Source organism: Odocoileus virginianus, unplaced genomic scaffold (assembly GCF_023699985.2).
Source record: "Odocoileus virginianus isolate 20LAN1187 ecotype Illinois unplaced genomic scaffold, Ovbor_1.2 Unplaced_Scaffold_8, whole genome shotgun sequence".
In the NCBI taxonomy this organism is placed as follows: Eukaryota; Metazoa; Chordata; class Mammalia; order Artiodactyla; family Cervidae; genus Odocoileus; species Odocoileus virginianus.
Window position 1 is genome coordinate 82,549 of NW_027224270.1, and position 22,868 is coordinate 105,416.

A 22,868-nucleotide genomic window follows, 5' to 3' on the forward strand; every position below is an offset into this window, starting at 1 on the left:
GTGGACTGTAAGAGTTTTATGAACTGCTGTCCACTAACAAATTGGACAACCTAGAAGCAGTGCACAGTTTTTTCAGTCATACCATACAATCTTCCAAGGTTGAATCATAAAGAAAAAGCAAATCTGCATAAGCAGATCAAGAGGAAGAAGATTGAGACAATAGAAAATATTCCAAAAAACAAAGTCCAGAACCAGATTGCTTCACTGTTAATTCTACCAAGCATTCAAATTCTCAAATTCTCCCAAAAAATTGAAGAGGAGAGAGTGCCTCAACTCATTTTATGAGGCTGACATTACTTGAATCTGCAAATCGGACAGGAAACACAAAGAAAATCACAGGGTATTATCTCCGATGAGCATAGACGCAAAAGTCCTCAACAAAATATTAGTAAGCCAAATAAACAATACGACTAACCCTTGAAAACACAGGTTTTGAACTTCATGGATCCACTTATACATGGCTTTTTTCCCTGTAGTAAAGACAAAACTATATGGTATACAGTTGGTTGAATCCACTGGTGTGGAACCATGGATATATAGGGCCAACTATGGGACTTGAGTATCTGGCAGATTTTGGTGTCCGTGGCAAATCTTAGAACCAATCCCCTTTACATACTGCAACTGTACGTTAAGAGGATCATATACCATAATGAAGTGTGATTTATTCCAGGGATGCCGGAGCCTGCCGGCAAACGAACTGGTCGAGAACGCAATTACCAGAGTACCTGAGAAAAATAAGACTTAGACAGACTTAGAAAGACTTAGACAGACTTAGAAAGATGGGGTTGAGAGGGACAGAGTCAGCTTGCGTCTGACTCTGCCAACTTTATTGAAGAATACCACACCTATATATATGCTAACAGGAGTTACTAATAGATTAAAGGTTTGCATATGTGCAGAGCTACAGGCACAGATGTTTTAAATTCCTCCACTTAAGATCAGTAAAGCATCACCCTAGCGCCCAACATGATTAAGATCAATAGAACATTAACTAGATAGAAAACAGGCTTCAATCATGACGAGTTTATCAGCACCAGGAAAACAGGTGAAAGATCGCTACAGCAATTTCCTTGAGGGAGGTGAGAAAGGCCAACCTGTGCTTTAATAAATCAGGGGTGGCGGGACAGAGAGGGACCTCTTGATCTCTCTCAGAGCCAAGAAGGAGCCTGAGCAGTCAGGCTGGCTCCCCACACAGGGATGCAAAGATGGTTTGACACCCACAAATCAATCAATGTGATTCATCCCATTAACAAAATAATGGATTAAAATCATATAATCATCTCAATTGATGCAACAGAACATTTGACAAGACTCAGAACCCCTTTATGATAAAAACTCTCAATAAAGTGTGTATAGAAGGAATGTACCTCAGTATAATAAAGGGCATATATGACAAATGCACAGCTTCCCTGGTGGCTCAGCTAGTAAAGAATCCTCCTGCAATATGGGAGACCTGAGTTCAATCCCTGGGTTAGGAAGATCCCCTGGAGAAGGGAAAGGCTGCCCACTCCAGTATTCTGGTCTGGAGAACCCATGGGGTTGCAAAGAGTTGGACACGATTGCATGACTTTCACTTTCATGACAAATTCACAGCTTATATTCAAAGGTGAAAAAGATCTCTAAGATCAGGAACAAGATGATGATGTCCACTATCACACTTTTATTCAACAAAGTATCAGAAGTCCAAACCACAGCCATCAGTCAAGAACAAGAAATAAAAAGCATCCAAATTAGAAAGGAAGAAGTAAATCTATCACTATTTGTGAATCCCATGGTGTTATATATAGAAAACCCTAAAGACTCCATAAAAAAAAACTATTAGAAATAATTAATGAAAACAATAATGTTTCTGTGTACAAAGTCAATGTAAAACAAAAATTTTTTGTGTTCCTATATGCTAACAACCAACTCGCAGGATAAGAAATTAAGAGTCCCATTTACAATTGAAACAAGAAAAATACCTAGGAGTAAATTTATTCTAGGATGTGAAAGACATGTACACTGAAAACTGGTAGATGTTATTGAAAAACATTAAAGATGACACAAAGAAATGGAGAGATATTCTATGTTCATGGACTGGAAAAATTAAGGTTATTAAAATGTTCATATTACATAAAATGATGCATGGATTCAATGTAATACCGATGAAAATCCCAAGGGTTTCCTGGTGACTCAGTGGTAAAGAATCCGCCTGCCAGTGCAGGAGATGTGGGTTCAATTCCTGGTTGGGAAGATCACTTGGAGAAGGAAATGGCAATCTACTCCAGTATTCTTGCCTGAAAAATCCCAAGAACAGAGGCACCTGGTGGGCTATAGTCCATAGGGTCACAAAAGAGTAGTTGGACTTGGCTTAGCAACTAAACAACAACAAATCAAAACGCTAAGGATATTTTTCACAGAAGTAGAACAAAAAATCTTATAATTTGTATGGAACCAAAAAGACAACCCTGAATAACTAAAATAATCCTGAGAAGAGAGGATGAAACTGGAGGCATCACACTCCTTGACTTCAAGTTATATCACAAAGCTATTATAATTAAAACAGCATTGTATTGCCAGAAAATTGGACACATAGACCAGTGAAAAGAATTGTGAGCCCAGAAATCCACACAAATATATATATAATTAATTTATGACAGGAGCAAAGAACATACAATGGAGAAAAAAATATTCTCAATAAATTGTGTTTGGAAGATGTATAGTCACATGGAAAAGAATGAAACTAGATCACTGTCCTATGCATGTAAAAGAATAAACTCAAACTCTATTAAAGACGTGAATATAAGACCTCAAACCATAAAATTCGTAGAAGAGATAGTATACTTTTTGTCAGTCATAGCAAGATCTTTCAAAAAACCAAACCAACAAACAAAACCCAAATGAGACTATATCAGATTAAACGCTTTCTGTCCCCGTCAGCAGAATGCAGAGACAGCCTGCCAACTGGGAGATGTCTGCAAACCCCGTGTCTGCTGAGAGACTAATATCCAAAATGTATGAAGCACTCATACCACTCAACAGCAAGTGAGATACATCAGTTGAAGAAAAATAAATGCTTTTACTCTTAAATGGAATATTTTTAAAAATAAAAAAGAAAAACCCCAACTAAATGAGCAAACTAAATGTAACAAAAGCAAACAGATAAATACAGAGTACAGAGTAGTGGTTATCAGAGGCGAAGGGGCTGGGGCCAAATGGGTAAAGGGCATTGACTGTATGGCGACAGATGGGAAGTAACTCTTTGTTGGTGAGCACACTGCAGAGAATATAGAAATAGAATATTGTATGAAGTGAAAGTGAAAGTCGCTCAGTCATGTCTGACTCTTTGCGACCCCATGGACTATACAGTCCATGGAATTCTCCAGGCCAGAACACTGGAGTGGGTAGCCTTTCCCTTCTCCAGGAGATCTTCCCAACCCAGGGATCGAACCCCCAGGTCTCCTGCATTGCAGGCGGATTCTTTACCAACTGAACCACAAGGGAAGCCCAGAATATTGAAAGTTATATAATGTTATAAGCCAGCAAAAAAAAAAAAGAACTTAAAAACTCAAGAGCAAATAATGGAACAATCCATCTAAGAAATGGGCAGAGGATTTGAATAAACATTTTTTAAAGAAGACATAGAAGTCGTAAACTGGTACTGTTACTTTGGAAAAGAGTGTGCAGGTTCCTCAAAAAATTAAAAATAAAACTACCATATAATCCAGCAATTCCACTTCTGAGTATATGTCTGAGAGAAATGAAATTACTGTCTTGAAGAGATATCTGTGCCCTCATGTTCATTGCGTTATTTATAATAGCCAAGATATGGAAGTAACTTCAGCATCCATCAGTGGATGAATGGATGAAGAAAATATGGTATATGTACTATCTATACACAATGAAATACTATTCAATCATAGAAGAGAAGGAAATCTGGCCTTTTGTGACAACATATTTCTTGAGGTCATTCGCCAAGTGAAATAAGTCAGACAAAGACAAATAATACATGTTCTTAGTTACATGTGAAAACTAAAACCCAAACTCAGGGAAATAGAGAACGGAATGGTAGTTTCCGTGAGGTGGGTTGGGTGGTAGAAGAAATGAGTAGACGTTGATCAAAGACTGTAAAGTTCCAGCTCTGGGATATGTACAGCATGGTAACTGTAATGAACAGTATTGTATTCCTTGAAAGTTGTTAAAAGAGTTGATCTTAAATTATCACTCCAGGAGAGAAAGTAATTACATAAGAGAATAGAAGTATTAACTGACCTTATTGTGGTAATCAATTTACAGTATGTGTGTGTAACTAATTATCATGTTTTCTACCTAAAAGTTACATATGGTATAGGTTAAAGCTAAAAAAAAAAGTAAAAATAAAAGTATATCTGTAGAATATAGTCAACTTCCTTGTGAAATAGTATAGCGATACAGATTAATTATCAACATATTTGAAGGGAGATATTAAGTTTACCTTTTAAACATGAAATGGCTTGAAATATTGACAATGTTCCATGTACTATGTGGGGTTAAAAGTGATTAAAAATGCTCTTTGAGGAGCCAGTAGTAAGTCAGCCTTATTACTCAGTAGTCACACTCACATGCAGTTGCCTACTATAGTACTACACTCTCTGAGGTTGGTTAAATTTGAGGATTCGGAGCTGTGCAGAGTGAGGACCAACTGTAAAAGTTATGAAAATTTTCTGCTAGGTGGTGGGTTGGTGCCCTCAACCTCCAAGTTGTTCAAGAATTCCAGTAACTTATATAACTACAGTTCTAGCTTTCTTTGTATTCGTAAGCCTAAGTATAGAGTCTGTTCTGCTGTAACACTGGATTTAAGAACATGAATTTGTTCCTGTGCAGCTGATATATTAGGGGGCAGTTTAAGCATAATGCATTTTACAGTAGCTTCTGTACAAACCTGGAAGAGACTAGGTGACTGCTGAAAACTGCATCTCTGAGCTGAGCCGCTTAGGAGCATATAAAACACACACACACACACACACACACACACACACACACTTCCCTCATTTACAGGCTCCCTTGTTTGCCCCTTGTGTTATGAGGAGTATCCACTTACCTGTGATACTGCAATTTTCTGTTCAAATCAGATAGCTCTTCCTGTCAGTTTACAACTGACAAGCTGCACCCTTTGTGACACCTGCTTTGATGAGCAAGCTTCTTTTCAAGGTACTGTCATGTCACAGGATGCCCCCAACCTCGAGATTGGAGCTTCCCTGGTAGCTCAGCTGGTGAAGAATCCACCTGCAATGCAGGAGACCCCAGTTCAGTTCCTGAGTTGGGAAGATCCCCTGGAGAAGGGATAGGCTACCCACTCCAGTATTCTTGGGCTTCCCTTGTGGCTCAGCTGGTAAAGAATCTGCCTGTAATGCGGGAGACCTGGGTTCAGTCCCTGGGTTGGGAAGGTTCCCTGGAGGGGGGCACTTTAACCCACTCAGTATTCTTGCCTGGAGAATCCCATGGACAGAGGAGCCTGGCAGGCTATAGTCCGTGGGGTCGCAGAGAGGGGACACGACTGATCGACTGAGCACAGCCACCCTTGAGGAGACCAAAACCCAAGGAGACCCACGTTCTCCTATAAAATGGTGTAGTGTTTATATATAACCTGCTGTGTATCCTCCTGTTTACTTAAAATCACCTCCAGATTACTTGTAATGCCTAATATATTATAAATGCTGTTTAAATAGTTGCTGGTGTACAGTAAGTTGAAGTTTTGCCTTTTGGGACTTTGTGGAACTTTTTTTTTCCCTGAGTATTTTTGATCTGAGATTGAATCTGTGGATGTGGAACCCGGCATTATGGAGGACCGACTTTACATCTCAATTATTTAGTGCAAGTAAGATCATGTAAAGTTTCTATTGTTGTATCTTTTTTTTAATCTTAAAAAAGTTGCAGTCAATTTACGTCCCTGAAGAAGGTTTTGAGCATTATGCTTTTAACACTGGTTTCCCATAAGATATTCATTTGTACTGTGTGATTGCATGTCACAGTGATTTAGAGACACAAATGTTTTGTTATAGCAGAACTTAGAGTTACCTGGAGAGCTTTAAAATACTGATGCCGAGACCCCATCCCAAACCTATTGAATCAGAGTCTCTGGTCAGGGGCTTCAGGAGCTGGTGTTTTTAAAGGCTGCTGCGTGACTCTTACTGTAGCACTCATTGCAGAGCTGGCCTAGGAGAGCTGGAAACTTAAAAACATGCAGAAGGCGGGCTCTTCAGAAGGGAGACTGCCTGAGGCTTCCCTGCACCTGCCGCTCAGGCTTTGGAAAGCTCAGGGTCAGGAAAATTTAAGGGCTCGTCTTCTAAGTTTCTGTGTCACACAAGGATTTAGAGATTTCAAAAACATCCTTGTTTTGTAATGGGCAGACTCTGAACGAAAGTGTTGTTTCAGAAACATTTATTTTGACTTATTGTGCACAGAAATCATACATTCCTTTTTATGTATTTTTATGTTGTATTTAAAAGTATTCAAGCAAGAAGAAGGCAAGCAAGTAGTTGGAAGATACACTTTGTAGAGAAAAGCTATTTACGACAACTGTTATTTAGGTATTTTTCAAGCTTGAGTCATTTTGTTGATTATTTTCAATACTTTACAGTAATTATAGCTCTCTTAGTAGCTGTTCTTTGACTCAGTGTCCCAGAATAAGTATTTTTTGGTGTAATGAACTCAGAACACTGAAATTACTCCCTGTTTGTGGAATACTCATTTATCTCACCACATACCTGTGTTAGTTCAGAGGTGGAAAGCATGCTTTTCTAAAAGACAGAAAAAATTTCCCTATTTGTAGTTTTCTGTTTTCAAAAAATTGAGTACAGTGTTTACTTTTTTTTATATTGTGCATTCATTCTAGTGTAACTAATAGTGTTTACTTCTGTTGGCTTCCTAAGAGTAAAATGGACATTTTAGTGCTCATTGATTTAGAAACCTGGGCTGATATTTAATGTATGCAACTGATCCCCTTTTGGGAGGGGAGGGGATGTAGGGGAGATTAAAATTCCTGTAAATTGAATCATTATTTGTCTTTTTTACTGTGAAATAAGAGATGCATTTATTTCTAGGAATTATTTTTGGTCACAAAACAATATGACTAAATGTAAATATCAAATAAAATATAAAATAATCACATTTAGAAATTCAGAAAATCTTTTGAAATAATGCATTTCCCAAGTGGTGCTAGTGGTAAAGAACCTGTTGCCAATGCAGGAGATATAAAAGACTTGGGTTCAGTCCCTGGATCAGGAAGATCCCCTGGAGGAGGGCATGGCAACCTACTCCAGTGTTCTTGCCTGGAGAATCCCAGGGACAGAGGAGCCTGGTGGGCTGTGGTCACAAGGAGTTAGACACAACTCAAGGTTCTTAGCATGCATGCATGTAAAAAAATCAGTATTTTATGAGGTATTAGTATTCTTTAATATATGAATTGATATTCTGAAAAATGTTCTAGAAACTGAAAGTCCCAAACCAGTCGTTTTATTTTCCTGGAGCATAAAGAAATGTACACTACGAGTGTGTCCACTTAAACTGGTGCTGTTTCTAGTTATTCAGTGTGGTATTGGGGTTGGTTAGGTAAGGAGATGGTTTATTTCTTAATTACTTTGATTAGGGAGATTTGAAGTGTGGTTCGTTATTCTAGTTAGAAACTTAAGTACAGTGACAGTCCTCTTTTGTTTTCATCTTCGTTTCTTCTAGCAGAGTGTGTCATACCAAGAATGACTCACCAATCTTGGCCCGCACGGACTTCTTCGCTTTACTGTTTGCAGCTCATGCTGCAAAGCAGGTGGTCTGCAGGGAGACGGCTTTCCCTGTGGCTCTTAAGCTTGTAATTTAACGATAAAGTACTGGATAGAGATTAATGGAATATGTAACCAGTTTGTAAGGTCCTCTCATCAGTTTATCATAGGTAATTATTCTCAAAGCAATTTTTATTACTTTGATGCGAGAGTTGTTACGTTCCCATCCTTCTGTGTCCTCCAGACACCTGAGGTGGTATTAGGTCCAGCACGCTAAGAGGTGGATTTGCGTTGAAGTTGAACTCTTCCATTTCTTAGCTGTATGACCTTAATTGTGTGATTAAGATTACTTAATCTCTCTGATACCACTTATAAGATGAAGATATGTGTTTCAGATTATTGATATAAGGGGTAAGTAAGAGGCAATCTATGGATATATCAGAGGTAGGTAGATAATGTTAAAGAGGAAGAGGAAAAAGCTGTCTAGACAAGCAAGGTCAGCTTTAATAGGGGTGGAGTTGGGGAGAACGTAAACTCACTGTTTGGGTCTTTATTACAGAGAATGCAAGAAAGAAAACAGCATTTATTTGATAGAGCTTCAGAGAAAGGGAGCATCCTAAGTATACAGCCTGATTCATGCCAGCTGGAAATAAATGCAGGGTTTTAATTTTTTATTTAACCTCAGAAGTCTGTTTGAGGGCTTTTAAAAAAGATTAGATTGGGCAGTAGCTGGAAGAACTGGTTGGACTGAGGAAGTGAAGAGTTGTTTTCGTAAACTGTTTTGAACTGGAAGAGCCACTGGAGGAAATTTGGAGGATGCAGGAAGTAGGGAACGACAGGACTGCCTCTCTGGGACATGGCCGGGGATGGGGAATGGGAGTGGGGTGCAGCAGGGTGGAGGACAGGAGTGTTAGCCCAGAAACTGGAGGGGGAGGCACACATCTCCGTACTGTGATTTCCTGCTTTCTCTAAAATTCCCAAACAGGCCATCCCTGTACTAACAGAGATCCGCTAGAGCTGGGGCAGCACAGGCGTCCTGTGGACACGGGCGCAGAGCTCAGGGGGTTTGTGAGGATGGCGAGGGAAGCAGCCAAGCAGAGAACAGTTCCTGGGTGTTGGAGCGCGAAGGGACTGCGGGGATCTGGAACCCAGCCCCTAACTTTAGGTGACAGACTGCTGAGCTGACGTGATCCGCTTCTGAAGGACCGTTATCGCTGCTCCTCAGAAGAACAACACGGGTGACCTTTAAGTCCCAGAAGAACAGAAGCAATTGAGGGGCGCCGAGTCTAGAAAACTGGAAGTATTAGAAAAGAGAAGGTAATGCAGTTTCCTTTGTGGCCTGCATCTGTGCTTAGACATTTTTTAAACTTTTTTAAGCTGCACCCGCGGCACGTGGGATCTTAGCTCCCTTCCCAGTTCCTGACTTAGTTCCCTGAACCCTTGCCCTCTGTGTGAGGAGCTCGGCATCTTAATCGCTGGACTCAGGGAAGTCCCTGCTTAAACGTTTAGACTTTCTCTTTTTCAATAGTAGTAGCAATATTCTAGTAGTGCTGTGGTTTCCGGAAATGGCCCTTTTACTGCTGAGGTTGGATGATGAGTGAGCTGACGTGGGTCAGCATATTTGGGACCAGTCTTTAGAACCCAGATACTGACTTCGATTGTGTTGATTATTTTGATTCTATTTTTTTTATTTTGATTCTATTTTATTTTAAAGTGTTTAATAATTTTTTTTGCCTACCTAGTATTTTTATTCAGGATTTGTTTTGATTATGTTAAATGTTTGACAATCTGAGAATTTATACTACTTGAATAACAGGGTCTTCAAGGTTTCAGCCCTTCCATTGTCATAAAGGTAGGCTTCCCTTTGTAGCTCAGTTGGTAAAGAATCTGCCTGCCATGCAGGAGACTCTGGTTTGATCCCTGGGTCGGGAAGATCCCCTGGAGAAGGAAATGGCAACCTACTCCAGTATTCTTGCCTGGAGAATCCCATGGACAGAGAAACCTGGCAGGCTACAGTCCGTGGGGTCTCAAGAGTTGGACAGGACTTAGCGACTAAACCACCACCTATTAAACAGAGAAGCTGAAATTCCCCTGATGTTAAATGATGTATTTAACTCAGATGACCCATTTCTTGCTGACTCACTAAGTAAACTCAGTCCTTTGGTTCTTTAAAAATATTCACCAGATGAGATCATATCTGTAGACATTTCTGGATACTGGGATATAAACCATGCAGAGAAGGAGACTAGTCAATACCTGCTCTGTTTACAGGGAAAGAAATTTTAAATGCTGTAAGAAAAAAAGATATCCAGAAACTCATCAGAATAAAATTATGCAGTTGATGGTTTCATATATGTAATCAGTTTATGAAAATTATTATATTGTCATTATAAAACATTTGAATGTCCCAAGGCTGCTGACTCAGATATGGTTCTGATTGTTGTTGTTCAGTCACTAAGTTGTGTTTGACTCTTTGTGACCCCATGGACTGTAGCACGCTGGGCTGGACAGGGGTCCTTAACTATACTCTGAAGTTTGCTCAAACTCGTGTCCATTGGGAGAAGACAATGGCACCCCACTCAGTACTCTTGCCTGGAAAATCCCATGGATGGAGGAGCCTGGTGGGCTGCAGTCCATGGGGTCGCAAAGAGTCTGACACGACTGAGCGACTTCACTTTCACTTTTCACTTTCCTGCATTGGAGAAGGAAATGGCAACCCACTCCAGTGTTCTTGCCTGGAGAGTCCCAGGGACGGGGGAGCCTGATGGGCTGCCGTCTGTGGGGTTGCACAGAGTCGGACACGACTGAAGCGACTTAGCAGCAGCAGCAGCATGTTCATTGAGTCAGTGATGCCATTCTACCATCTCATCCTCTTACGCCCCCTTCTCTTTCTGCCTTTAATCTCTCCCAGCATCAGGGTCTTTTCCAGTGAGTCAGTTCTTCGAATCAGGTGGCCAAAGTATTGGAGCTTCAGCTCTAGCATCAGTCCTTCCAGTGAATATTTAAGGTTGATTTTCTTTAGGATGGACTGATTGGATCTCCTTGCTGTCCAGGGGACTCTCAAGAGCCTTCTCCAACACCACAGTTCAAAAGCATCAACTCTTCAGTACTCAGCTTTGTTTATAGTCCAACTCTTGCATTCATACATGGCTACTGGAAAAGTCATAGCTTTGACTAGATGGACCTTTGTCAGCAAAGTGATGTCTCTGCTTTTTAATACACTGTCTAGGCTTGTCATAGCTTTCCTTCCAAGAAGTAAGTAAGCATCTTCTAATTTCATTGCTGCAGCCACCGTCTTGTGATGATTTTGGAGCCCAAGAAAATAAAATATGTCACTGCTTCCTCTTTTTCACCTTCTATTTGCCATGAATTGATGTGACCGGATGCCATGATCTTAGTTTTTTGAATGTTGAATGTTTGTTAAATATTTTTATTTATTTATTTATTTTTGAATGTTGAGTTTTAAACCAGCTTTTTTACTCTCCTCTTTTACCTTCATCAAGAGGCTCTTTAGTTCCTCTTTTCTTTCTGCCATTAGAGTGGTATCATCTGCATATCTGAGGTTATTGATATTTCTCCCAGCCATCTTGACTCCAACTAATTATTCATCCAGCCTAGCATTTCACATGATGCACTCTGCATAGAAGTTAAATGAGCACAGCCAGAATACTGGAGTGGGTAGCCTTTCCCTTCTCCAGGGGGATCTTTCCAACTCAGGGATTGAACCCAGGTCTCCTGCATTACAGGCAGATTCTTTACCAGCTGAGCCACAAGGGAAGCCCAAGAATACTGGAGTGGGTAGCCTGTCCCTTCTCCAGCAGATCTTCCCGACCCAGGAATCGAACCAGGGTCTCCTAAATTGCAGGTGGTTTTTTACCATCTGAGCTATGAGGGAGGCCCCACACTCTTTTAGAGGTATTTTATTGATAATTGGCTAATAATAGCCATGATGGGCCTCTTTGAATTTTCTATCTGTAAAAGATAGGATTCAATCAGAAAAACAAAACTGATACCAGGCACTTCAATAAATAGGATTTAATTGGGGAAACATGTTCAAAGGGTTTTGAAGGTCTCGGAGTGGACAGAGGAAGGTGAGGCAACTCAGAGATGAGTGACTCCACGGAGCCGCTGCCATCTGGAGCCACAGAGGCCTGGGGAAGGCTCAGTGCAGCCAGCAAGAGACAGACAGAGACCGGGGAAGAAATCTGAGAGGAGACAGGCATGCGTCCAGGCTTCTCCCTTCCTCCCGCCTCCCAGCCTTGTGCCAGGACCTCCCATTGCACAACACAGCCAAAAGCCCTGGTCAGCAGGGGCCGCCTGGGAAATACAGTTTGCAGAGATCAGGTTCCAGCCCGTAAAGGACTGAGAGTGTGCCTGTGAGCAGAAAGTGGAATGATCTGTGTGCTATCTCTTGAAATGTCAGTTTTACTAATTTGCATTTGTCTTTAAAAGAAATAAAGGAGCCACTTCATTTATTTTCAGATTCTTCTCATAGTTTTTGTAATTTCATCTTAACTTATGGTGATTTCTCTTTTCTAATTATAAATCTTATATACTTTCTTTTATTGTTATTTCCTTTGTCATTGCTAACCTCTCCTTTTTAATGCTATCAACATTATTTTTTCTATTTTTAATTTTTGATTAATAAATATTTTTAATTTTTTCTTTTCAATTTCTCCTTTGTACTTTCCTTAGTTTTACATTGTTCTCCCTTTTCTAACTTATAAACTTGAATTTTAATAAACATTTTTTAAACTTTTTTTGCTTAGAAATAGAAGTAAATCTTTGAGCAAAGTAAATCTTTGAACAAATTGAGCTATATATCATGAATCTTGATAGTATTTTACTTACTGTTATTTCCAGGATTTCTTTTAGATTAAAAATTTTTTTTGGCCTGTGCATTTTGTAGAAACGATTTGATTTTTTCCTTTAAAAAATTCTGATTTTCTTTTCTTTAATTGAAAGAAGCTAGATACTGGAGTTACCATGACCTATTTCTATTTTTGAGTAATTTAGGCAGATTTTTATAGCACAATATTATCTAATTTTAAAAAATATTCTTCTAAAATAGACATTTTCTAGACCTATAATGTGTAGAGTTTTATATATGATGATAAATCAAACATATTAATTACTAAATTTCTTATTCAGCTACTCTGTATTATTTATTTTTTTGGTTTAGTCTGGGCTTCCCTGGTAGCTCAGACGGTAAAGCGTCTGCCTACAATGTGGAAGACCCGGGTTCGATCCCTGGGTCAGGAAGATCCTGGAGAAGGAAATGGCAACCCACTCCAGTATTCTTGCCTGGAGAATCCCATGGACAGAGGAGCCTGGTAGTCTACAGTCCATGGGGTCACAAAGAGTCGGACACGACTGGGCGACTTCACTTTCTATCATAGATAGAGGTGAATGTATTTAATTCTCCCACCACTTTTGATTTATAATTGCATTCCCTCATTTTTGCTTTTTGTTTGGATGCACTGATTTCTAGAATGAAAAGAATCACAATGGTTATATATTAATTGTGAGTGATATTCTTGGGCATCATATTTTGCCCTTCCTTGTTTTATATTTTATGTCTAAAATTCAGTTTTAGATCATTTGAATATAATGACTGTTGAATTTTATTGTTCATATTTTTCTGGAGGGATTTCCCTACCATTTTTTTTATTGTTACATGTTTTTTTACTTTACTGATATTTCTTAATTATAGTGTACAATGAAGTTTTTCCCCCTCTGATAATAATTTTCCTTCTTGTAGATGTTTATTTAACAGGTAATATTTTTATGTACTGTGTAACAGATGTTGTTATTTTTATTTTGCCACTTATTTTTATTCTGAATCATTTAAAAATTTTAAGTTTTCTTTCCTTTTTTAGTGGTTAGCTTTCTTTAAAAATTATTTTTGTGATAGAGGAAGCCTGCAAAGTCTGCCTTTTTAAACATCATTTGTTTAATTTTTGAAGCTTAAGAATTACACGCTTAAATCTGTGTCTCTTTATTTATAAACTTTCTAGTTAATGCTGTCTATTGACATAGATGAAAAGTTGAGAAATGAATACACTTATACTTCTTATCAGTCTCTCACTCTTGATTTTTGTTAGTATCCTTTGGGATTTTTGTCTAGTTTATTATAGTTAAATTACTCCTACTTTCATATTTTGTAGCTCTTCTCTGAAAAGTTAATATACTTATATTCTATTTTGTCAACTTGACCACAGTGGTTTTATTTTCAAGTTCTATTATTCTTTGCCTGTGATTAAATTTTTGTAAAATTAAACCAGATATTTTTACTTTTTTAAAATTTCTTACTCTATCTGTAGCTTCCAGCATTAGTGACTCTGACTGCTGGTAAAATTCCATTATGAGGAACATTATTAATCATTTAAGCAGGATTCTGTATAATAAAGCAATTTGAATGTCTGCAGATGGCCTGCAGATGAGATGATTATTTTGTTTATTAGGTTATAAGGAATTATCTTCCAGAAGTTATCCTGATCAACAAATATTTTATGCTTTGACCAGTGCTATGCCAGAACTAAAGAGCCATATCTGCAAAGTGCTGTATCAGTTTTATTACAAATGTTGAAATGCATCCTTTTTGTTTCTTTATCAGGCATCTGGTAGCATTTACTCATATCTCGTTATAGCAGATGTTCCAGCCATGTGTCTAATTCTCGTCACACACCACCCAAACATCTTCTTGCCCACTCGTTTCTTTTAGGCCAGCACTTCTTACTTCGTTATGTGCTGCTCTGATCCCTCCCTTGTTTCATCAGTTGACGATAGACGTGTTAAGTTTTCCTTCCCCACCGTAGCTGGCATTGCTTCATGCTGTCTAACCCAGGGGTTGAACCCAGGTCTCCCACCGCACTCCAGTATTCTGGCCTAGAGAATTCCATGACTATATAGTCCGTGGAGTCACAGAGTAGGACACGACTGAGCGACTTTCACTCACTCACTCATGCTATCTAATTCCAGTTTGAAACAATTAAAAAAAATCTTTTAGTGGCATATTTTCACTTCATGGTTTTATATCACCATTAATACATAAAATAGTGAACAAGGAGAAACAATACTCACCCTCATGGAGCTTCCATTGTAGTTGGGGAGATCTTAAAAAATATATATATACACACAAATAAATAATTATTTTAAGAGCTCAGAGAATAGCAAGGATGAGACCTGCATGAGATTTAGCTGATTCCTAATGGAAGAGATGGATCTTGCCATGTGAAAGAGAGGGTAAGCTCCCAGGAAGAGAGAATGTTCAGGATATGAAAGACAAACACTCCTAGAATTTATTTAGCTGGGTAGAAGATGGCAAGACAGAAACTGAATGGATAGACAGAGGATACGTAATTTGAGGCACTTTAGGTCTTAGAGGGCAGTTTGGATTTTCCTTTAAATGAAAAGGAAAGCCTGTATATGGTTTTATGCAGGAGAATGGCAGTTTCTTTCGCTGCTTTAAGGGGAATGGTGTGGAAAGGAGCATGAGTAGAAGAGAAGACACCAATTAGATTAAACCAGAGACAATCAAAGCTTCCAAAAGGGGTGGCAGGGAATATGAAGAGAAGCGGGTAGATCTGTGGCAGACTTTGGAGAGAGAATCAGAAAGACTTTCCGATGATGTTTAAGGGTTGCTTCAGCTCCAGAGGAGCAGAGATTTTTTTATGAAGAGAGGGAGTATTTATTAGCCTTACTAGGTTGTTAGTAGTGGGATCGAGCAGATTTTTTGTTAAAGATACAAGATAAATGGAAAGTTCTGATAAAAAGTATAAGGAGTTTTCTAATCACAGAGCAGGAGTCCTTGACAGTACAGGATTCTACAGATTGTGCCCTGGGTCTAAATGGAAAATATTGAGGTCACTATGGCTTTGACAGTGGGGGTGATAATATATTCCTAGGGAGGTTTTGACTTTCCACAGTAACTACAGTGAACAGGGCTATTAGACAGGATGAGATGTGCTGTCCTGCGAGGCAGAGGGTAATCTGACCTTTAACGTTAGCTTCTAAGAAGACTTCTCCCCAGGCTGCGCGGACTCCTACCTAGAAACGCAAACATTTATCGCTACAAAGCACTTAGAGAATATTTGAGGATAGAGGATATTTGTTTTTTGAGAAAGAAGCTTATTCTTCTCACATTATTTTTGGTAGCCTTAACATTCTGCACATGCTATATAGAATGTTTTCCTAACACATATTTTTTAGAGTGAAAATATCAAATGAAAAAGACAGCTCCAAGAGTTATTAGGGCAATTTAGATTATATTTTTAGTCCACATTTGTATAATTTCTTGTTTTCATCTTTCTTAAATTTTATATTTCAGTGGAAGAGCTACATTAGTTTTAAATGGCTTTATGGTATCAAGAGCATCTTAGTGCTCAGGGTTTTGAATTTGAAAGTAAATATAAGTTCATAGGCTGTCTGTCGTTTTATTTTGTGTTTGTAAAAGCAACTAAAATTCTACAAATAAAAAGGACCTTTTTCCTTAAAGAAATGTCCTCAAAGATTACCTTTTTTTAAAAGAACATATACTGCAGTGTATCAAGCACAAGAATACCCACTTAGATCCTGGAGAGTTCTGACTGTGACTAAGAATTTGCTTCCTTTAGGCTATCCTTTTGATTTAGATACTTATTAAATTTTGTTTTAGGATTACCTTGGAATACTAAAGTAACAAAATTAATTCTGTTCATTCACAGATCAAAAGTAATAGTGTAGAAAAATTATTTTTGAGAAATACTGGAACATACCTTGTCTCTTTTTTTTTTCCTCTGGTATCTTTAATATGTATCCTCTCTGACCAAACTAAACTTATTTCTGAATAGGATTTTGAAGACCTACAGTGAAGAGCATTCTTCTGTTGCTTTCTTCCCCCAGTACTTATATGCTAGGAAGTGAAGTTGCTCAGTCATGTCTGACTCTTTGCAACCCCATGGACTGTAGCCTACCAGGCTCCTCCGTTCCATGGGATTTTCCAGGCAAGGGTACTGGAGTGGGTTGCCATTTCCTTCTCCAACTTATATGCTAGAAAGTCTAATAACAAATGACTTGTTCTTCCAGCTGTGTCTATATGCCCACGTGTCCCAAACCCAGCATTATGTGTGTCTGCTGTTGAAGCAATGTGTTAAGCTAGAAAAACCATTGGAAAACTAGTGGTTTTTATTAATTTATTATTATAATTAATTTATTAAGAGAAGAGAAAAGATAGAAACCTAGAGAATTCAAGTATTTAAGATGTAGGCAGCAAAAGGAGAGCAGGTATAAAGACTGAGAAGGAATTTGTGGGCAGGGAGGAAGGCAGGTCAGTGCGTTGAAGGATAAGAGGGGACAGAAACCAGCAAGGAGAGTTTCGGAAGTGGGAGTCAGTAGGATCAGATGCCTCAGAGAAACAGGTTACAGTGAGCATGGGGAAACTTCTGCCGCATCTGACTGTTCGGAAGTGGTTACCTTACCGAGACAATAGAAAAGTTTGGGCAGAAACAACATGCCAGAGGGCTGGGAAACAAACAAGGAGTAGAAAAATGAAGACTGCAGGAGAGGATTCTCCGTGAGCCCCTTAATCCTGTCGTGGTGTTCTGCACAGTCTCTGCTCACCCAACTTTGAAGCATTTGTACTTGAGTTTAGAGATGCTAGATACAAAACATTCATACACTTATTGCATAATTGCCAGAAACCTGTTATTTTTATATTACTGTAATAAGTTGTGTAAAACTAAATGTTTAAAGTTCCTGAGCACAGCTAAATGGAAGCCTCTACTACAAATGCTAATTTTTTTTCTTATTTTTTACAAAGTCTTGGCTACTTATGATTCAGCAGACGGAACAGCTCAGCAGGATCATGAAGACGCATGCAGAGGACCTGAATTCTGGGCCCTTGCACAGGCTCACCATGATGATCAAAGATAAGCAGCAGGTGAAGAAGAGTTACATAGGCGTCCATCAGCAGATAGAGGCAGAGATGATCAAGGTTTGTCTTCCTGCTTTGGGATTCTTTCTTTAGTGTGAGTTTTAAATTCACTGAAATGCTGTATCCTGTTTGACTTTAAAAAATGTTTAGTCACTATTTCCTGGTAAGAAATAGATTTCAATGTCTCTAATAATTGGTATCTTATTTTTGTTGAATATAAAACATTATTGATTATAAGATATGTGATTATATATTCCCATGAATGAAAAAAAATGCCACCAAAATAAATTAGTTGGGATACATCTAAATTTTCTTCACAACCAGCGTCTGTCTGTCTCTTCTGCCTAACTTTTTACAGTGGTTTTAATTGTGAAAATTTGCAAGTGTACAAAAGAAGAAAGAATAATTAAATGAACTCCCATTGGCCTATCCATCCAGCTAGTCAAATATTTTGGTTTGTTTTTTTTTCATCTGTACTCTCACCTACCTTTCTTCTACAATGGATAATTTTATAGAAAATTCCAGTTGTTTTTGTTTTTGTTTTTAAATTTTCTCTTTAACAAAACTGTGTTATCATTAACTCACCTAAAAATAAAGATAATTCCTTAATATTATTAATTATCCTGATTGTGCTCAAATGATTGTTAAGTGTTATTTTTGCAGTTGGTTCATTTGAATCATGATCCAAACCTGGCTAATACATCGCCTTTGAATAATCTCTTTTAATCTGTAGGTTCCCCTTGCCACCCCACTTTTAAAATGCTATGCATTTAAAGAAACGGTAATTTACTCAGTAGAATTGAATTCTTTCATTTTGGATTTTGCTGTTAGCATCTTGTAATGCAGTTTCATGTATTCCTTTATCCTTCAATTTTCCAGCAAGCTAGAAGTTAGATCTAGAGGCTTGATAATACTCTTGCTATTTATTTTGGGCTGGTATAGATTTCCTTTTGTTTCATAACAAGAAGTATATATTATCTGTTAATAGGTTCCAGTGTTGCCAGCCTGGTCAATCTATTAAAAATTTTCTCTTCAGCCTTTCACCTAATGAAACACTTGATGTCCACTGCTTAGATCCATTAGTTCAGTGGAGGTTGTAAAATGACAATATTTTACTTCTGTCATTCCTAATGTAATTGTTAGTTGGAATTCTCAGTAAAAATTTTTCCTATATCAGCTATTTGGTTGCCATGAGGTATAGATCATATAAGAAAGGTAGGATAAATACTTGCTTTTAGACATTAATTTGCCAGTTTGAGAAGAGTGAATTGGTTTTTTAGCAACTTCGGAAGTTAAGACTTCCATTTTCCAATCCAGCATGTAAGAAGCTTAGAAGTTGTCACTCCATCCTAACAGCAAATAAAGATCTGAACAAATGGAAAAATCAGCAACTCTTCTTAGATCCATTAGAGAAGATAGGTCACAGAGCAAAATGACTGTCCCCCAAACTGGAGAGATGGACAAGTGAACACAGAGAATCACAGCTTATCAGAGCAGTGTCAGACTTGAGAGCCAGTGTTAGGTGTAGAAAAGCCTGAACTGTGACTGACAAATTCTGGCGCCTTGACGGTTAAAAACTCCTGGAGGGGCTACTCGGTTAGGGGTCTTCACACTTGTGAGTTTTACCTCCTGAACCTCTGACAGGTTCTCACAGTGATTATAGGGAAAAAAAAAAAATCTCATGATGTTGGCAGTGGAAGAGGAAGGGAACCATTTTGAACATTTTGACATAGAATGACAGAGCATTCTGTTCTTAACAAGGTCTGTCCTCAGAAGAAGCTGTTGAGCTAAAGCCTAAGTAACCTGAGGAAAGGGAAACAACTGTATGTTGTTTATAAGAAACCCACTTTACATATATAGACACACATAGGTTAATAGTAAATGGATGGAGAGAGGTGTACCATACTGACCCTAATCAGAAGAAAGTGGGAGTAGCTGTGTTAATTTCAGATAAGAGAAACTCCAAAGCAAGGACATTTATCAGGGACAAAGAGGGGAGCTCCGCACTGCTGAAGGGGTCGCTTCTCCAGGAAGAGAGTACAGTCCTTAACGTACGTGTGCTTAACAGCAGAGCGTCAGATGTTGGTAGGGCTGCAGAAACTGTTAAAATCGTAGGGAGAGACGAGTGGACCTCCGTGACAGTTGGAGGTTTCGGTTCCTTTCCCCCACCCCCATTGGAAATGGACACATGCAGCAGACAGAAAGCGAGTAAGGACAGAGTGAACTCAATCATGTCATCAGTCAGCTCGGTAGGATGAATATCTGTTGACTACTTCACACAAAAACAGGGGAATACACATTCTTCTCAAGCTTATATGGCACAATTCAGCAAGATATTCCACATTCAAGGTCATAGACTACATCAAAATATATTTAAAAGATTGGAATTGATACAGTAAGATAGCTAGAAAATCCCCAAATACTTGGAGATTAAACAACACACTTCTAAATAATACATGGACCAAGGAAGAAATCTCAAGAAAAATTTAAAAATATTTTGAACTAAATGAAACAGAAAAGAAAACTTATCAAAATGTGTGGGATATAGCAAAAGCAGTGCTTAGAGGGAAATTTATAGTTTGGACTGCATTTGTTAGAAAGGAAGAAAGATCTAAAATCAATCATCTATGCTTCTGCCTTAGGGCAATAGAAAAAGAAGAGCAAATTGAATCCAAAGGACACAGAAGAAAAGAAATAATGAAAATTAGAGTAGAACTCAGTGAAAGTGAAAACATGAAACTAATTGAGAAAAGTCGACAAAACCAAAATCTGATTCTTCGAGAAGGTGAATAAAATCAACAAGCCTCTAGCCAGGCTAACAAAAAAACCAGTGTGGGTACAAATTACTAATATCAGAAGTGAAAGAGGGGACATCACTATACATCCCATGGATATTAAAAGGATAATGAAGGAATACTCTTTAATCAACCCTGTGTCCATAAATTTGATAAGCTGGGAAAAATGGGAGCATGCCTTGAAGGACACAGTCTGCTGAAACTCACACAAGAAGAGATGGACAGTCTGAACAGGCATGTATCTATTAGAGTAATGGAATCGATCATCAGTAACCTTCCAAAACAGAAAGCACCGTGGCCCAGACAGCTTCAAGTTCAGGTGTCTTCACTGGTGAATTCTGTCAAACATGTAAGGAAGACATTGCACCACTTTTCTACAACCTTACCTCGGAAAAAGAGACAGAGAAGCAAAAGTCGCTCAGTCGTGTCTGACTCTTTGCGACCCCATGGACTATACAGCCCATGGAATTCTCTAGGCCAGAATACTGGAGTGGGTAGCCGTTCCCTTCTCCAGGGGATCTTCCCAACCCAGGGGTCGAACCCAGGTCTCCCTCATTGCAGGCAGATTCTTTACCAGCTGAGCCACAATTCCATTCTAAGATGCTAGTGTTATCAAACACCAAAAGCAGACAAAGATATTAGGAAACTATAGACCAATGTCTCTCATGAATATAGATGCAAAAATCCTTGAACTATTGAGAAATAAAATCCAACAGTGTAGAAAAAGAATTTACACACCTTGACTAAGTGGAGTTTATTTCAGGTGTGAAAGTTTGGTTCAATATTTGAAAATTAATCAATGGAATCCATTATATCAACGAACTAAAAAGAAAAATTACATGAGCATATGAATAGATGCAGAGAAAGCATTTGACAAAATATACCACCAATTTGTGATTAAAAACTCTCAGGTAAACTAGGAATAAAGGTGAACTTCCTCAACTTGATAAAGGATGTCTACAAAAAACTTCCAGCTAACATCATACATAAATGTGAGAAACATGTAACTTTCCCACTAAGATCAGAGCAAGACATGGATGTCCCCTGCCTTACCACTGCTTGTTAAAAATATCCTGTAAATCTTAACTAGTGAAACAAGACCAGGGCAAGAAATAAAATGTATACAGATTGGGAATGAATGTCATTGTTTACAAATGACATGATTGTTTATGTAGATAATCCAATAGAACCACCAAAAACTCTTGAAACAATCAGTTATAGCAAGTTTGCAGGAAATGGCAACCCAGTCCAGTATTTGTGCCTGAAAAATCCCATGGACAGCCTGGTGGGCCACAGTCCATGAGCGCAAAGAGTCGGACACAACTGGGTGACTTCACTTTGCAGGATACAGTGTTAGCATGCGAGAGTCAATCACTTCCCTATGTGTTAACAGTGAGCAGGTGGAGTATGAAATTAAAGGCACAATACCATCTACACTAGAACCTCAAAAAATGAAACACTTAGGTATAAATCTAACAAAGTAGGCATATGATCTGTAGGAGAACAATGACAGAGGTCTGATGAGAGAAATCAATTAATAAATGATTGTCCTGTGTCCTCAATATTGTCAGAATACCAGTTTTTCCCATTTTGCACTATAGATTTAATACACATCCCAATCAAAATCTCAGCAAATGCTGAACTGATTCTAAAATTCATATGGAGAAGCAAAAGACCCAGAATAGGCAACAGAATATTGGAGAACAAAATTGGAAGACTGACATTATGTGACTTCCAGATTTATTATAAGGACACAGTAATCAAGAGAGTTTGGTATTTGTGAAAGACAATAAACCGATAAACAAATAGGTCAGTGAAACAGAATATAGAGAGTCCAGACTAGACTCACATAAACATAGTTGACTGATCTTTGAGAAAACGGGGCAAAGTCAACACAGGGAAGAGCAGTTAATATTTCCAACAAGTGGTGCTGGAGCAGGGACAGAAAATGTGAACATAATGACTCTATACACAGACTGTGCACCAATCACAAAAACTAACTCACAGTGGATCACAGACCTAGTGTAAAATTTAAAACTGTAAAACACCTGGAAGATAAATAGGAGAAAACCTAGATAACCTTGGGTATGTAGATGATTTTTTAGATATAACACCAAAGGTATGAACCATGAAGAAATGATTGATAAGCTGGAATTCATCAAAATTGAAGACTTCTGGTATCTTTTCCGTCCTTCCTTTCTGTCTCTCTTTCTTTTTAAAAATGTTTATTTTTGGCTATACCATACAGCTTGTGGGATGTTAGTTCACCAACCAGGGATTGAACCCAGACCCTCAGCAGTGAGAGCACAGAGTTCTAACCACAGGACTGCCAGGGAATTCCCTCTTTTCTTTCTTTTCTTAAAAAATTATAACTCTGCAGAAATATGTGTGACGTGTGTGGCATACAGCAAAGGAACTACTTGAGTT

At 38.4% G+C, this 22,868-nt stretch overlaps 1 protein-coding gene across 1 annotated transcript in view; it reads left to right on the plus strand.

Moving 5' to 3' along the window:
- FER (FER tyrosine kinase) overlaps positions 1-22,868 on the plus strand; it is a 418,591-nt gene that overhangs the window by 41,210 nt on the left and 354,513 nt on the right. The window contains exon 3 of the mRNA XM_070462680.1: positions 17,533-17,706. Within this exon, the coding sequence (XP_070318781.1) occupies positions 17,533-17,706 (174 nt within the window). The remainder of the gene's footprint in view (positions 1-17,532; positions 17,707-22,868) is intronic.